The sequence below is a fragment of the Phoenix dactylifera genome, chromosome 8 (genome assembly GCF_051530095.1).
Source record: "Phoenix dactylifera cultivar Ajwa chromosome 8, Ajwa_hap1_PhDact_Kaust_v1.1, whole genome shotgun sequence".
Classification (NCBI taxonomy): Eukaryota; Viridiplantae; Streptophyta; class Magnoliopsida; order Arecales; family Arecaceae; genus Phoenix; species Phoenix dactylifera.
The window spans coordinates 33,095,099-33,111,880 of record NC_143197.1 but is presented as its reverse complement, the minus strand read 5'-3'; the positions used below and the strand labels follow the sequence as shown (position 1 = coordinate 33,111,880).

At 41.3% G+C, this 16,782-nt stretch overlaps 2 protein-coding genes and 1 long non-coding RNA gene across 7 annotated transcripts; 2 read left to right on the top strand and 1 right to left on the bottom strand.

Annotated features, from left to right (window-relative positions):
* Window positions 1-1,741: 1,741 nt before the first annotated feature.
* Window positions 1,742-3,639, top strand: LOC103704076 (DNA sliding clamp PCNA). The gene is made up of 4 exons (XM_008787227.6): window positions 1,742-2,152; window positions 2,460-2,612; window positions 2,699-2,796; window positions 3,280-3,639. The coding sequence occupies exons 1-4, from the start codon at window positions 1,834-1,836 to the stop codon at window positions 3,502-3,504; spliced, it is 795 nt and encodes a 264-aa protein (XP_008785449.1). The 5' UTR covers window positions 1,742-1,833; the 3' UTR covers window positions 3,505-3,639.
* A 629-nt stretch (window positions 3,640-4,268) lies between these two features.
* On the bottom strand, window positions 4,269-7,650 carry LOC103704077 (uncharacterized). 5 transcript variants are annotated; one of them, XR_016396322.1, is made up of 5 exons: window positions 5,728-7,650; window positions 5,493-5,646; window positions 5,144-5,410; window positions 4,718-4,793; window positions 4,269-4,613 (listed from the first exon to the last, which is right to left on the bottom strand). It is a non-coding gene; the product is annotated as an uncharacterized LOC103704077 (long non-coding RNA). The 5 variants fall into 5 exon arrangements; XR_015968474.2 differs by having other exon boundaries at window positions 5,509-5,646; XR_016396320.1 differs by having other exon boundaries at window positions 5,144-5,646; window positions 5,728-5,801; window positions 6,541-7,650.
* Window positions 7,651-10,573: 2,923 nt separating this feature from the next.
* Window positions 10,574-11,915, top strand: LOC149753087 (uncharacterized). Its single transcript, XM_089924982.1, has 6 exons — window positions 10,574-10,601; window positions 10,668-10,827; window positions 10,905-10,998; window positions 11,073-11,168; window positions 11,262-11,525; window positions 11,616-11,915. Exons 1-6 carry the CDS (start codon window positions 10,574-10,576, stop codon window positions 11,913-11,915), a joined length of 942 nt encoding a protein of 313 aa, XP_089781108.1.
* The last annotated feature ends 4,867 nt before the right edge of the window (window positions 11,916-16,782 follow it).

The following is a 16,782-nucleotide window of genomic DNA, read 5'->3' as shown; positions in this document are numbered from 1 at the left end:
GAATGCCATCTTCCCTTTGATCAATGACAAATGATGCTTTAGGGTTAAATTCACGACGATCTTGTTAATAGGGTCAGAATGGATCCAAGAAACCGAGATATATACCTGTTCATAGACCATTTAGCCAACAAGAATATCGTATAACAGGATAACATCCATAGAATGTTTGGGTGAAATTAGTTTAAGTGCCTAAACATGGTTAGGAATATATACCTTAATAGCAAAGAGAATGATCCTTGTTTTTTTTAATTTTTTTGGTGAAAATTGATTTTTGGTTTATTGGACCGGAAGAGTTGTAATGAAGGCGCACCGGAAGAGTTATTTTTATGATTTAGAGTGGCGCACTGGAAGCATGGTGGATCCATAACCCACAAATCCCAGGATCGGCTTTTGATAGAAGGCTTCCAGTGTGCCTTGCTTTTTTTTTTCAGCATAAGTTTTAATTAGAAATTCTTTACTGTATTGATTACATATTTTCAAATTTATTTTCTTCATTTAATATATGTTTAATTTATTCAAAGGTAATTTTTTTCTTCATCTAGTAGAGGTTTTTACTGAAAAATCTTTTCTTAACTTATTACATTTTTAAAAAAATATTTCTTCATTTTTTATTTAGTTATTTTCTTCATTTACTTTTTGCTAAAAAATCTTTTCTTAACTTACTGCATTTTTAAAAATTTATTTCTTCATTTAATAGGTGTTTTCATTTAGTTATTTTCTTCATTCACTCAAGTGTAATTACTTTTATTTCTCTTCTTCATTTAATTCAGGGTAGGTTTTAATTGTTTTCATCATTTAGTCAAAGGTATGTTTATCAATTCAATAACAATAAATCATCTTCATTTAATTCAGAGTATTTTGCCACACCCACGACAATAAGTTCCAATAGTTTAATCAAATGTATTCGTGCCAATTCAATTATATTAAATTCTTTACGGGCGATCAATGGTATTTTTATAAATCTATTTATAATAAAGTCCAATCCATTTAACTAATGGTGTTTTAGTCCATTTAGTTGCAGCAAATTCTTTTTATCTGATCAAGGTATTTTCATTAATCCTGTTACAATAAATGCTGGTTATGATGCATATGAAAATGCACATGGTTATTAAAACTGAGTTTTGTATAAGATGTTTTTTTTAATAAATAGCATGAATTAGGTCATAATATATTTTTTTGATATTATTTAAGATTTATTTGATACATTATATTTGCTAAGAAATATATTATATTTTCAATTTAGATGACCTTAAATTTTATATACCAATAAATCATAATTAATTTAAATTTTGGATGATGTTGGGCTCTTATTACATGCATCATAAACATCGACTCCATTTATTTATTTATTTATTTTGGTGAGCATTTATTTATTTACTTTTTTTTAAGTATCAAATGGAGTTTTTTTTTCTTCTCTTGGCGTGTTTGTTTTGTTTTGTTTTGCTCGGTTTCCTAGCAATAAATTAAACCTCTTAAAAGAGTCATAGTTGGGGCTTTTTTCCTTTTATTTCACTCCGAAAATTTGAGCACACAAAATTGCAAACTGTATTTACATATACATAATTTAAGGACAAATAAATACTCAAAGGATATTTTTTCGCTTCGCAAAAAAACCCATGACTATGAGAGAGTTACTGGAGCCTGGAGGACCCTATGAGGCGCGAAGATCGCGAAAACCCGAGGCGGGAAAGGAAATAAGTTCCCGCCAGAAACGCCAGCAAACCGCTCCTGCCCTTTTTACCCTGCCATTTTCCTGTTCTCCAAGGCCCCAACCCGCCTCTTATCTCTCTTTCCCAGAGAAAACGGAGGGCTCTTTCTCTCTCGAGAGAGACGATGTTGGAGCTCAGGTTGGTGCAGGGAAGCCTCCTGAAGAAGGTCCTGGAGGCGATCCGGGAGCTGGTGAACGATGCCAACTTCGACTGCTCGGCCACGGGCTTCTCCCTCCAGGCCATGGACTCGAGCCACGTGGCGCTGGTGGCTCTCCTCCTCCGATCCGAGGGCTTCGAGCACTACCGCTGCGACCGCAACCTGTCCATGGGCATGAACCTCAACAACATGGCCAAGATGCTCCGCTGCGCCGGCAACAACGACATCGTCACCATCAAGGCCGACGACGGCAGCGACACCGTCACCTTCATGTTTGAAAGCCCCAGTAAGATCCAAAGATCCCATCTTTTCCTCTTTTTCTTCCTCAGGATCAGGGTTTCCTTCCGGTCTTTCTGCACATTGCCGCAATTTGTTTACGTCTTTGGAATTTTATACATTCTTCACTTTGCTATTACTTGAGCTGGCTTTCAATTGATCTTCTGCTTATGTTGAAGGATTGATTGAACACGTATAAGCCTCATTATTTTGTGGATTGGGGCAGATTCAAAAGAAACCTGCTGGATTAGTATTCGTTTCCCACTCGTTGCAAGTGCTTGCATTTCAATACTTGCATCAATTTTTGTTTTGGCCAGATCAAGATAAGATTGCGGATTTTGAGATGAAGCTTATGGACATTGATAGCGAGCATCTCGGCATTCCAGATGCCGAGTACCATGCCATTGTTCGAATGCCATCGGCGGAATTTGCAAGGATTTGCAAGGATCTCAGCAGCATTGGTGATACTGGTATGCTCTTATTCCCAATTGAACCCTCATTTATCTTGTACATGCATACATTCTGTCTGATATTTCTTGTGGTTTTGGGATGGCAGTTGTTATTTCAGTAACCAAGGAAGGTGTGAAGTTTTCAACTGCTGGAGATATCGGAACTGCAAACATTGTTTGCAGACAGAACAAGACTGTCGACAAGGTACCTACTAGAATCAGTGTGTCTGCAACTGTTATTCCACTTCCATGTATTTCACTTGCCAATCAAATTTAGACAAATCAGTGTTTGCTTTTCCTACATAGATTGCTCTGCTGCATGCGATTCAAATCTATGGGGGTTGCTCACAGATGTTCCCTGCCCTTCTCACTTGAGATGCTTGGTTAACTAACTGTTCTTCCAACTGCTGTCTCTCAAACAAACAGAAAAAAGGAAAAGAAAGAATCTCTCGACATTTAAGTTCGACTTAGAGTAGTTCATCTGTTGATTTATAGAGCAGCATGTTTGCTTGCTACTCCCTTTTGCTTAGGACTGGATGATTATTCTTACAACTTTTAGTAATGTCCTAGAATTGCGGTCTCCTAATATTCTTTTAAACTAAACTGCTCTTCTGTCGCATGCAATACCTCAACAAGTTGCCTCTGCCTACCATCCATTCCAATGCCTCATTTTGTTTGATCTGTGCAGCCAGAGGAAGCAACCATCATAGAGATGCAAGAGCCAGTGTCCTTAACTTTTGCTCTGAGGTATATGAACTCCTTCACCAAGGCAACGCCACTATCTGAAACTGTGACCATCAGCCTTTCTTCGGAGCTTCCCGTGGTTGTTGAATACAAGATTGCGGACATGGGTTACATACGGTTTTATTTGGCTCCCAAGATTGAAGAGGATGAGGAGGATAAGAAGCATTGAGCATAATTTATTTGAGTTTTTTTCTTTCCCATCTCTGTTTCTTTATGTTTTTTCTCTGGAAAAGAGTTGGTCTGCTTACATTTGTACGGTTTTCGTAAATTTCTAGTAGACTGATCATATTTTTCTGAGTTCTTAGTGGTAGATTTTTGCTGTTTTTTTTCTCCTTGTCGTGAAGATCCATGAGCTATGACGGACAAGCATGGGAGTCCCGTGCCGTTCTGCAAGAAAATTCGAGAGTGCTTTCAAATGATGATCATCTTACCCCAATAGCCGTTGCTGCCTCATTTGGTTGGGCAACTAGAGGATGTGCATCGAAAAAATAGGAGCTTTTAGAGCAGTTGGGGTTAAGATAATTTCAGTTATATGATGCTCTTTGGTTGCGTATGTAACTTAGTGATGCAACTTAGTAGTTCGTGCAGCTTCTTATTTGACTTAGTGATGCCAGTTTTGGTTGCATGGTCTGCACTGGAACTGATAACAAATAATATGCTAATTTGCCGTAAGTGGTACAAGTGCATGGTCCGGTGTAATCCATGCCCCCATGAGCTTCCTTCATGGTGCAAGTTAATGGTGAGGAAAGAACCCTTATACTTATGGACTGAAACCAATCCTAAACATCCTAAGCAGTTGAAGTCTTATTTAAGGTTACAGGCTTGCAGCGAGTGTTCTGGCATCAAGAAAAAAAGTTTCCATGCTCTAGTTAGATCACCGAGAGGAGAAAGTATAAACTTGTAGCTATTTCCATGCTTCTGCTAAAGAATGGATAATTTGCCCAAGGTTGCAGTCTATGTGCATTCTGATGCTTAAGGGTATATCTGTAAATTGATGTCGAACAAATTAACTGATCAAAAATACCTGGACTTTTCAGATTGGTCAACAAACTACGCAGATGGCCTTGCTATCTTGAGCCTATAAACTCATGTACTCAAGAATTTCAAACTCATTTTTACATGCAAAGCCACCGCATTCAATCACATAAAGGTTCGGTACAACTACCAATCTCAATAATTCACTGAAAACTGAAGGCATCTTTTAACCTCAATCAGTTTTCAACCAACGACTACAGTGTGAAGAATTCAACTCAAAAAACTTGCACAGATGTGTTCAACCTATTAATGAAACAAGAAGCAAGAGATTTGGATAAGAATATCATGACCTTGATCCATATAGCTTCATGAGATCATATGCAGAGCAAAAATGTAAAAATGAAAACCTGCTGTATTATGGCTGTCGCCAGATCACTCCAGCATAAGCAGCTTCACTTCAAGTTCTTCCTCAATTCTAAGTAGCTGTAGGCAAAAAAAAAAAAAAAAAACAAACATTGAGAAGTCATCGTGAGAAAATTAGTGACAGGAAAATTGAAATTACTAGTTGAAACTAGACTAGCCTATACAAATCATGTATATGTATGATTTCGATTTATCAAAGAGCAATTTGGGGCATTTGGAGCAGTATCCAGCATGCACGCACATGGCACAGATCTCATATATGGAAAGGCTGCTACCTAAAATGACATCAATGTCTAAATTACAGTATTTGTGGATCATGCATTTAGCAAATGAGCATGCAGATGCGTGTCTAAAATAACATTACAAGTAGCCCATTTTTGAAATTTGGCAATGCTCTCATAAATCAATGCCTGATTCGAAGACAAATCTGATTGTATTTTGCAAGTCGTTCACCACGAGGCGTAACTCATTGTAATTGGATAAGTTCTTAGGAATATGACGGAATGAAAGACAAAGGAAAGCTCCAGCTTTAATCTGGCTGGTTGGAAGGCCAACTGCTAAATCAGTAATGAAAGAATCTTCAGTCTGCTTCTGTGAGATACGATCACTCCCCAGCGAGCATCTTTAGCCCATTTCACAACTTCTATAGCCTCTGTGACAGTTCCAACCTAATTTACCTGGATTTATATTGGTATGTTTTATCATCATTTTGAGGAAAACCAACAGAAGTTGATCAAACCAAAAACTTAAGTGCTCAACTACGCATGCACGTCACCAGATTAACATAGGTCGTGCTTGGACAGCTAGATTATTCCCAGCACGTTTTCCACCACTACTGATGGTGATGGGTGGAAGGGGAAGGACTGGATTGCTTTTACCAGAAAGATCAACTATATGTTATGTAGAGAGGAACCTGCAAGATCAAACAGTCCAAAAAGAATCAGAATTATGAAAGCAAAGGAAACTAAAAAAATTAGTAGAAAAGATATCATGCCTCCCTTTTTCCACAGCACCAGCTTTACATGCAACAATTGATGCAGCTAACATAGCATTTGCTCCAAGTTCAGCCTGCAAAATGTTGCCGAACTCTTACATTCTGCTACTTAAATTATATAAGTTGCACAATGAAATTATAGGGGAAAAAGATGAAGTTTCCTCTGCAAAATATCTCTATTGACAAAAAATAAGATCATATTGAAATGTTAAATGCATTAAATCATTTATTACTTTAGATATATTTGCATTCAAGATGAACAAATAACTTATGAAAGCAAGTAGAGTTCTCCGTTGGTAATAGACAAATGTGATTTGATACATAGTGCAATATAAAATACAACAGGACTGGAGTAAATGAAAACCTAATACACCAAAATGCAAACTCAAGCAATAATCAACGAAAAAGCAGAGTCGGCAATTCCTTAACAACTTTACAAGTCTGTTAATTGTGCTACTCCATTTTGCTTTTCTTTATTGGTAGAGGGGACGAGGTTGTGGGACAGCATTGTTTATTTACTGTTATTATTGGAAGGATTGGGGGAGGGTGTGCTTCATGAGATAAACTGTAAACAACTTGATGAAAACTTAATGAATTAAAAGATTTAAATAAAAAGTAATGTAGAACCAGGAGTTCCTTAATGACATAAGAGTAAAAAATAAATTGGAGACGGTAAAGAAGTTTGCGCATAAATACAAGCCAGTATTGTGCACTGCATTGCAATTACGAGGAAATATTTCAAGTACAAAAGGCTTTTTAAGGATTAAATGTAGAGAGGCAAAGCATATGGAAAACGTTGACAGGAGAACTTGCCTTATTCTCATTTTTGTCCAAATCCATCATTGGTTGATTGATCTGGGATTGAAGTACAGAGTCCATGCCAATTAAAGCTTCAGAAATATTTTCATTAGTAATATACACTGCTCTTGGAACACCCTTTCCAAGATATTTACCTTTCTCACCATCACACAATTCAACAGCCTCATCATAGGGTCAGTAATTAAACCGAAGCCCAATAACTTGACTATAGATCAGCGATCAGGTTTTGCGTACATATAAAAGCAAATGCGGTTGACATTTCAAAACAGCGCAAACCACTAAAGACAAATCAGGCATTGAGATTACATATGCTTCTATTTACTAGTGCTGCATAATAGTAAGCTAGTATCATCTACATAAAGAAAATGAATGCAGAAACATAAAAGCAAAAGCAGAACAGCTAAGTATCATAACGGACAAACCGCATGAAGAAAGTCAGAGAATAGACAGCTTCATGCGGTCCACTAATATGGGTTATGATATTGCCTACATGGCTTTTCACATTCCCAGATGGTGATTCACATAATGAAAAGGCAACAATTCCTACCTCTTGAAGGAATATAAGAACATAGCAATGTTAAATAGCCAAATATGCTTTCAAGACATATTCTAGGGCTGCACTTCCATGTTTCTTTAAAACATTTGTAAAGCCTTTCCCTGTAGAGAGTTTCATTGATCCAAATTTCTCACAGTTATCTTCTGGTTGTACATACTACCAACAACGCTACTCCTCTTCTTGATTCTTAACCAAGTAAGCCTCTTACCGTAAATTAAAAATCTAATCTCCCATCAATCCCAGAGCATAATTATATCCATATATATGCAAAATAAAACAACTGGAGAATTAGATTTTAGATGATTCGTCTTCTACCCTAGCTCGGATATTTCAGCACAGCAACTCATTCCAAAGAAGCCAAAAAAGTCTAAGTAAAGCAGGCATAAGAAAGACAAGCAGCTTAAATTCCAGCAGCGGCACCGCTCGGAACCGAGTTTCGATGCGTCCCCTTGTTCGTGTAGAGATGCACTTCCACAGTAGGGATCCCCTGCTATCCAAGATCCGCCGCGCTTTGATCTTTGTGATCGCAGAAAGAACAGCTTTCTTCATATGATAAAAAAAAAAGGGGAATTTGCTTCGCGGTCCAAATTTTGACCCCTGTATAACGAATAGTCCCTGTTGACTGTGCATTTAATAAGCGGTCCAAAGACATATCAAATCTCAAAAGGAGACCAAAATACCCCTGACCTGTTTCCTCTTCCGTCGTTCCTCGTATGCATGTCTTCATTTGAACGAGCCCTATTCAAAGTCCCTCAATTCCAGCCCTCGTTCGTCCCCAATCTTCGTATCCTAATCCTCTCTTCCGACGGAAAGAATTCCATAAAAATTTCGCCCGATTCCGCTTGATTTGAACGCCTCGGTTTCGAACCCTAGAACTGCAAATCACTTCCCAACGGTACTCGATCTTCCTCTTTTCCCCTGTTTAGCCGTTCCCCTTTTGGAAAAGTAGAACCCTTCCGATCCGATTCTGAGGAGCAAGGAGATTATTTTCTGTCCCCTTCGAACCGACTTCGCCCTGTTCGTTTGTAGCGGAAGCTTAGGCGGAAGCAAGGAGATATTTTCTGCATTCCTTCAACAGGTTTGTCACCGCATACTTTCTCGAATAATGTATTGAACACGGACGTGATATGCAGTATTGTACGGCATTCCAGGTAGTTGTTGGAATGGTCCAGTGGTTTTGCGGGATTAATGGACAGAGAGGTTGTGGTAGCACATTTGAGAAATTTGTTGTGGAAAATTTCTTCCATTCCGTGCTAATTGTTTACTTTGTTTTAGTTTTTAGGATGATTTATTTTTTGTTGATATTATCAAAAACATAATTTGTAACTATATTTGTGATGCAGAAATCTAAGATGGCCCCAAAGCAGAGTATCGGCCAAAAATCCTCTGTTGGCCCGAGTACTATGGTTAATGGAAGATGTTATTTCAACCACTTTGTAAATTTTATGGTCACCCTAATCCCATTCATGTCTGATGAACAGAAGGAAAGAATACGTGGCACTCCATTTGGGCACATGCTAGGTCTACCGTATATAAAACAGAGTAGGCCTGTCTTGGACACATTGCTCTCCCTTTGGGATAATGTTGAGGAGGGTTTTTGGTTTGGTAGGGTTATAGTGCCTTTTGTAGGGACTGATTTCGCGCTAATCCTTGGTTTGAGTGCGACGGGTGATGAGGTGCAACTGCATAGGAAGGGGAGGGTTACGTGTGACCTCATCAACCGGTTTTTTGATGGTGACCACCAGAAAGCCAGTAGAGATGCAATTAAAAGTAGATTACAATTCCTTGTCGGTAAGAGCAGTCGACAAGATGTGGAGGATTTTACAAAATTATGGGTTCTTTATCTTTTTGGGACCATCCTCTTCCCAACCGTACGCTACTATGTCCCTAAGACATTATGTTCATATGTCGATGATTTAGACCGCTTAGGTTCGTATAGTTGGGGTCTTGCCGTTTTCTCTTTTCTTCGGCAGCAAATACCTAGTCTAGCCGATAGTGTGAAGACTAGGAACGTCACAGGCAAAGGGGTTGGTAGATACATGGATGGCTGCACGGTCGCCTTGGTGGTAAGCATCATAAGATGTTTTTTTTAAATTTCATTGTTACGATATATATATTTAGATGTAATTTGATGTTTACAATAATGAATGGCAGGTATGGGCTGTTGAGCATGCTAACAGCATTGTTGGAAGGCACCAGCCACCGTTCATGTATCCACGTCTCGTACGCTGGAACAACACCCCATTTCCCCGCAGGGTGGACGTGATTGCGGATGTTATGAAAAATTTAAAACGATTTGAGGTTTGAATGTTGAATTCTTACATTGGAAATATTTTAACTTGTACGTTAATTTAACTGTTCGAATGCTTTAGGTTATTGAGAAGTTAGAACCAAGAGAGGAGGAGTTGCACCTTCTCTCAGCTGGAAGGCCACAATTACGTGTGCCTGATGAGAGGCGTACGGAGACAGAACATCAACTATCCGTGCACGACGGAACTCAGGTATTAGCAGCTTACTGTGACATAGCATTTACAAACACAAATATATGCACTTTTGAATTGGCATGCACTTTTCACTTGTCGGCACATAGTTCAAGTCTGCACACATTGATGTATGCCTACAGTTTGTTCAATTCATACAAGCTAATTCATTATTGTGTTGTTTTAGATTCCGTCATCCAGCCAAAGTGATCGACATCCACTGCGGAAAATTCACACACGTATCACAGTGCTTGAGACGTGTTTGGTACAACATGGTTTTAGTTTAGCAGACCCTCATCCTATTGTGGATGTTGAGAATACCCGCATAGAACAGCTCGATAAGAGGGTGTCGACAATAGAGAAGGTCCTACGAGATAAGGGCCTTCTGGTTGATGACAAACCTGGTGGGCATGCTACTGTTCCTCCTGAGGTAAGCATGCTTCCTCTGTATAAGGTCTGACAAGTTAACTACCAGTTCTAGTATGAATCGACTTGCTTGATTTAAACAACCTCTTCCTTGGTTACGTGAAGGAGCATACTACAGTTGATCCACCTATTCACGACGATGCTCTTCATAAAGATCATATGCAGCATAGTGCTGATTCGGTGGAGGTATGTAATTTTTTGGTACGTAGTGTTCGCAGTTTTGAGAATGGTAGTATAAATTGTCTTGAAATGCATTTTCAAATCAGGTTATTTCGTCCACTGATGCTGAAGCTAAGAAGAAACAGAGAGCTCCCAGGTCATATGTGTCCTCCTTATGCAAGCGCGTGAAGCTGGGAGCACGCGAGCGCAAGCCATCGGAGAAAGCGAAGGCCATATCAGACCAGCCAAAGACCTATAAAAGGGCTAAAAAAAGGGTCAAAGTTGCCGAAAAAGGTGAGGTTTGTACGGGAATTACTATTGTGTCCGAGGATTCGCCCGCTCGGTCAACCAACATATTCGACCCACTGACAAGTTCATTAATGGAGCTCCAAAAATCGGCTCCAACATGGGAGGAAACCTCTCCCCCGGGAGCGGTATAGAATTGTTGTCTCGTCCATATGTGTTTATTTATCCATATTGAATTTACTAAGTCTATACAGTTAAGTTTCCTAACCAAAATATCTGTCGTCACCATTTATTTAAAGTTAACGATGTTCAGAGAGTGGCACTGAAACGTAGCTTTCATGGGAAGGGGACAAGTATACTCCCTATTAGGTATGAAGAAGCTATTAAATTCTTCCTCGAAGAACATGAGTTTGGGTAAGTTAATTATATTAATTGACCGTTTTTGACAATTATCGCATTTCAAGTTTCTTAAACATAACTGTTTTATGTAGGGATATAATATGGGAGGACGAAGATCGTACCAAACCTGCATGCAGCCCTGATGCCTTAGTGCAGCTCCTGCATGACAAGGCTCTACGGAGTGACGTATGCTCCTACAATGAACTACTACTGCAAATTGTAATTTGGTACTGAGTGCGTACTTCTTTTATTGCGTACAGGTAATCAATGTGTACTTTCGCATTTTGGAGCTTCTGCCTCGTGCCACTAATGAGATTATTGACAATCCATGTTTATATTTGCGCTGCGAGATCCAGGTTTTGAATTACTGCTCATGATGTCTCGTTCTTACATTTTTCCAATTGAAATTCAGCGTGCCATCTAAGCTGCGTTAAATAAATTGTATGCAGGCTGCCGTGCTCCAGCATCTACCATTGGATTACCTCTCAATTACCACTGATGTTACCAAAAGAATCATAGAGGCATTGCTGCCCAGTATTCAAACATGGCTTCGGGAATTCAGATGTGCCGATCTTCAAAAGTGTAGATATCTCTTCATTCCGATGAATACGGGATGGCATTGGTATCTACTTTCTCTGGACTTGAAGGACCAGCGTTTCGAATGCTACAACTCCTTGTGGAGTTTCGACGTTGGGGAGGACGCTGTTAGATATGTTGGTATCACTTGTGAAACCTAATATTACTGAGAACCTTCTTTAGCAGGCGTATGTTCTTAAAATTTTGCATTCTTCACATTATTACAGGCTTCTTTTGTGAGATCGTGGCTAAACGACGTTGTCGGATTTCGTATCCCAGAATTAGCATATTCTGAAATTCGACAATGTGCACAACAACGAAATGATAGTGTTGACTGCGGGGCATACATGCTTATGTTTGCAGAGGGACTTACCCGAGGCAGCACGAGACCATTAAAGGAAGAATTGAAGGATCCATCTTTATACAGGAGTTGGGCTGCAGGGAGTATTCTATTGCATTCCGGGAGCGTTGCCAGCGTTAGGTTTAGGTCAATGTACCCTGGGAAGACTTGTATAGAGAAATCGTAGACTACGTGTTGTAAAACATGAATGCAAATTAGTTGTAAAACTTGATTGTAAATGTGTTATAAAGGATGTTTGTCCAACTGTAATTTTCTTGTTCTCTGTAATAAAACATTTTCAGACATAATATCATTATTCCGTGCAAAGTCCTTATGTATTGGCAATTTTTCCAACTCCCTGTCATGCTCATCGCTTAAACGAAAAGTCTACGGTGACTTATTAAACTGAGCCACCTAAAAATTGATTTATACAGTACGAGTTTATCGTAACAATATCATCCTGCACAAAAGTAACAATGATATGCATCAACTTTGGTGGTTTCATAAAGCGTGTCGGAGTTTGAGAAACTGTCGACTAACATTCATGTGGTTGAATCCTAAATTCAGAGGTCGACACTGGCACACCACGAGTCGAGTCTGGCACAGCATCCTAAATTCAGAGGTCGACATTTGCTCGCGACGAGTCAAGCTAACTCACCAGCCACTCTTAAGGGATGCAAACCTGAATGTCCGGAGGTCGACTCTGGCACACCAGCCACTCTCTGTGTTGGCTCTGTGCCACTTAAGGGGTCGACTCGCCATTCACTGGGGTCGACTCCCTTAGACTGGAGTCGACCCCAGCACACCAGGCACTCTTAAGGGTCGACTCCCTTATGTCCAGAGGTCGACTCCAGTCTGCCTGAGGTCAACACTTAGGCTCTGGCTGTTTTTGGGTGCTCTCTGTCTTGCCTCTGTGCCACTTAAGGGGTCGACTCGCCATTCACTGGAGTCGACTCCCTTAGACTAGAGTCGACCCCAGCACACCAGGCACTCTTAAGGGTCGACTCCCTTATGTCCAGAGGTCGACTCCAGTCTGCCTGAGGTCGACACTTAGGCTCTGGCTAACTTTGGGTGCTCTCTGTCTTGCCTCTGTGCCACTTAAGGGGTCGACTCGCCATTCACTGGAGTCGACTCCCTTAGACTGGAGTCGACCCCAGCACACCAGGCACTCTTAAGGGTCGACTCCAGTCTGCCTGAGGTCGACACTTAGGCTCTGGCTAACTTTGGGTGCTCTCTGTCTTGCCTCTGTGCCACCTAAGGGGTCGACTCGCCATTCACTGGAGTCGACTCCCTTATGTCCAGAGGTCGACTCCAGTATGCCTGAGGTCGACACTTATGCGTCGCTGGCTGTTTTTGGGTGCTCTCTGTCTTGGCTCTGTGCCACATAAGGGGTCGACTCGCCATTCACTGGGGTCGACTCCCTTAATCTAGTTAACATTTATTTCTTTCCCCTTTTTTAGCAATCTTCTGGATGTTACGAATACACAATTACCATAGAATCAAAATATCATTATACAAGCCATGTTGGTCAAAAATAGAACATTTCATTGCAATTGTTGACATTACATAAATATATTACAATGAGTCTCCTCGAGACCTATTAAACTCTTGCAAACAAAATAACCTTAGTTTCTACGAAAAGAAGAAATCATGGGGCAGTGAAACTCGAAGAAGCTCTTGGCAGTCTCCCCATTACAAGACCCAGAACTTCTGAAACTTTCTGCAGAATGGCTGCAACTTCAGAGTTGGACTGGAGATAGGACTTGTTCAGGTCAGCTAAAGTCTGATTGATCTTATGAAGTGATTGTAGAAGTTTGTCGCATACATCCTGTGCATTTTCATTCAGATTCTCCATGTCCTTTCTGACAGATTGTTGAAGCTTTTTGGTCTCCTCTTCTATGTCCACAAATCTCTGGTACTGTCCTTGAAGAAGACATCGAAGACTGACCATTTCCGCCCTCATTTCAGCGACCAATTCACACACGGTTGCATTGGAAGGTACCAAGTCTGTACAAGCAACATCTCTAGAATTTCTTAGCTCTTGCACGATATCATCCCTTAGTGCTCTGAACTGCTCAGCACTAAGTCTAACTTCAGTGGGCTGCTGAGTTTGGGCAATTGGTTCTTCAGTGGAAGGATGAAATGATTCTTCATTTTCGACAGGTCGCTGCTCTTCTCTATGGCACGCACTGCTCTTCCCTTCATCTTTTCTTATCCACTGACCATCTTTCTTACGAAAACCCATTCGATGTAGCGACCGGTCATTGTAAGTATCCCAATGACCAAGAGTTGTAGATGGTTCCCCTTCAGTATTTACACCGAACTCCTCGAAGACTAAGGTTAAGAGCATTCCATATGGCAAGGATGCCCTAGCTCTAGAGGCAGACTCTACCATGTGTCTAATAATCAGGTGAGGTAAACTAAGGGGGCTACCGTTCAGAATGTGGAAGATAACAAGAATATCTCTTTCGGACACAAAATCAAACCTACCTGTTTTCGGAAAGAGGATTCGGCTAACAATATGATGTAATAGTCGATTTTCCACACTAAGTCGGTTGGCCGAAATTTGCTCAAGTGGACTAACATTTTCTGTGCCAAGAAGATATTGAATGCCCAACACTCTATTTTCTAAAAAATCTTCGGTTGAACCAGAGGTTGGGATGTTCACAAGACTCCCTAGGGTTTCCGGGTTTAGCAGAATTGGGGTTTCCTTTACCACACTTTCAATGGTAGCAATTCCGGTTTTGAGATTGGCATAGAAATGGCGAACAAGGTTCGGGTACGTCGGAATGTCAAGGGAACATAGGGTTTCCCAACCCATGGCTTTCAGCTTCAGACCTATGGTAAAACCCTGGGCTTCTAAGAAGTCGAAATCTATTTTCCTACCGAGAGAAACACGACGAGTCACCAAGGGGACTTGCCTAGGAGGAGATCGAGCATGCGGACGAGGAGGAGGAACGTCGTTTCTTGCCTTGGACCTTCGCTCGGTTGCTTCCGGAACATTACTTCTCTTCTTTGAAGGCCGCACGACCTGCTTCCTCGGCATGGCGACGGATGGATGATAGATAGAGAGGAGGGAAGTAAGGAATTGGACGAACGAAGAGACGCAAGGAGCACGGGAAGGGAACTTAGGTCGACTCCACGAAAATAGAAGGGAAGAGGGAGTCGATTGACCTCAGGTTTTATTTCCTTATTGGAGTTACGGGTCGACCTCAGGCAAGAAGATATCGACTCCTACGAAATGGAGTCGACTCCATCTTGATGAGAGGTCGACTCGTAGCTTGGCTGCGTACACAGGCGCTATTTGGAATACTCTGAGAGAGTTATGGGGTCGACTCCAAATATCAGTCGGGTCGACTCAATCGTAATAACTGTGTTCCCAGAGAAGCTAACTGTGTTCCCAGACAAGCTAACTGTGTTCCCAGACAGCATGCTAACTGTGTTCCCAGACAACCTAAGTGTGTTCCCAGAAACAAGCTAACTGTGTTCCCAGAGAAGCTAACTGTGTTCCCAGACAAGCTAACTGTGTTCCCAGAAACAAGCTAACTGTGTTCCCAGGCAAGCTAACTGTGTTCCCAGAACCAAGCTAACTGTGTTCCCAGAGAAGCTAACTGTGTTCCCAGACAAGCTAACTGTGTTCCCAGACACTCCATAACTGTGTTCCCAGAGAAGCTAACTGTGTTCCCAGACAAGCTAACTGTGTTCCCAGAACCAAGCTAACTGTGTTTCCAGAGAAGCTAACTATGTTCCCAGACAAGCTAACTGTGTTCCCAGACACTCCATAACTGTGTTCCCAGAGAAGCTAACTGTGTTCCCAGACAAGCTAACTGTGTTCCCAGAACCAAGCTAACTGTGTTCCCAGAGAAGCTAACTGTGTTCCCAGACAAGCTAACTGTGTTCCCAGACAAGCTAACTGTGTTCCCAGAAACAAGCTAACTGTACAAGCTAACTGTGTTCCCAGAGAAGCTAACTGTGTTCCCAGAGAAGCTAACTGTGTTTCCAGACATCAAGCTAACTGTGTTCCCAGAGAAGCTAACTGTGTTCCCAGACAAGCTAACTGTGTTCCCAGACACTCCATAACTGTGTTCCCAGAGAAGCTAACTGTGTTCCCAGACAAGCTAACTGTGTTCCCAGAACCAAGCTAACTGTGTTCCCAGACAAGCTAACTGTGTTCCCAGAGAAGCTAACTGTGTTCCCAGACAGCAAGCTAACTGTGTTCCCAGACAAGCTAACTGTGTTCCCAGACAAGCTAATTGTGTTCTCAGAGTTTTGAGTCGACCTCACCGAGTTTTGAGTCGACCTCCGTGCAGTGGGAGTCGACTCCGGTGAAAGACGAGTCGACTCCTTAGGTGGCACGGAGCAAAGACATACATGCTAACTGTGTTCCCAGAGAAGCTAACTGTGTTCCCAGAAACAAGCTAACTGTGTTACCAGAGAAGCTAACTGTGTTCCCAGACAAGCTAACTGTGTTCCCAGACAGAATGCTAACTGTGTTCCCAGAGAAGCTAACTGTGTTCCCAGACAAGCTAACTGTGTTCCCAGAAACAAGCTAACTGTACAAGCTAACTGTGTTCCCAGAGAAGCTAACTGTGTTCCCAGAGAAGCTAACTGTGTTCCCAGACAGCAAGCTAACTGTGTTCCCAGAGAAGCTAACTGTGTTCCCAGACAAGCTAACTGTGTTCCCAGAAACAAGCTAACTGTACAGGCTAACTGTGTTCCCAGAGAAGCTAACTGTGTTCCCAGAGAAGCTAACTGTGTTCCCAGACAGCAAGCTAACTGTGTTCCCAGAGAAGCTAACTGTGTTCCCAGACAAGCTAACTGTGTTCCCAGACACTCCATAACTGTGTTCCCAGAGAAGCTAACTGTGTTCCCAGACAAGCTAACTGTGTTTCCAGAACCAAGCTAACTGTGTTCCCAGACAAGCTAACTGTGTTCCCAGGCAAGCTAACTGTGTTCCCAGAACCAAGCTAACTGTGTTCCCAGAGAAGCTAACTGTGTTCCCAGACAAGCTAACTGTGTTCCCAGACACTCCATAACTGTGTTCCCAGAGAAGC

Bases quoted from the DNA above. Each gene is read 5' to 3' on its own strand.
- LOC103704076 (XM_008787227.6), top strand. From the start codon at position 1,834: ATGTTGGAGCTCAGGTTGGTGCAGGGAAGCCTCCTGAAGAAGGTCCTG. The intron at 2,153-2,459 runs GTAAGATCCAAA...TGTTTTGGCCAG, and splicing joins CTTCATGTTTGAAAGCCCCA to ATCAAGATAAGATTGCGGAT. The intron at 2,797-3,279 runs GTACCTACTAGA...TGATCTGTGCAG, and splicing joins AGAACAAGACTGTCGACAAG to CCAGAGGAAGCAACCATCAT.
- LOC149753087 (XM_089924982.1), top strand. From the start codon at position 10,574: ATGGGAGGAAACCTCTCCCCCGGGAGCG. The intron at 10,828-10,904 runs GTAAGTTAATTA...TGTTTTATGTAG, and splicing joins CTCGAAGAACATGAGTTTGG to GGATATAATATGGGAGGACG. The intron at 10,999-11,072 runs GTATGCTCCTAC...TATTGCGTACAG, and splicing joins ACAAGGCTCTACGGAGTGAC to GTAATCAATGTGTACTTTCG.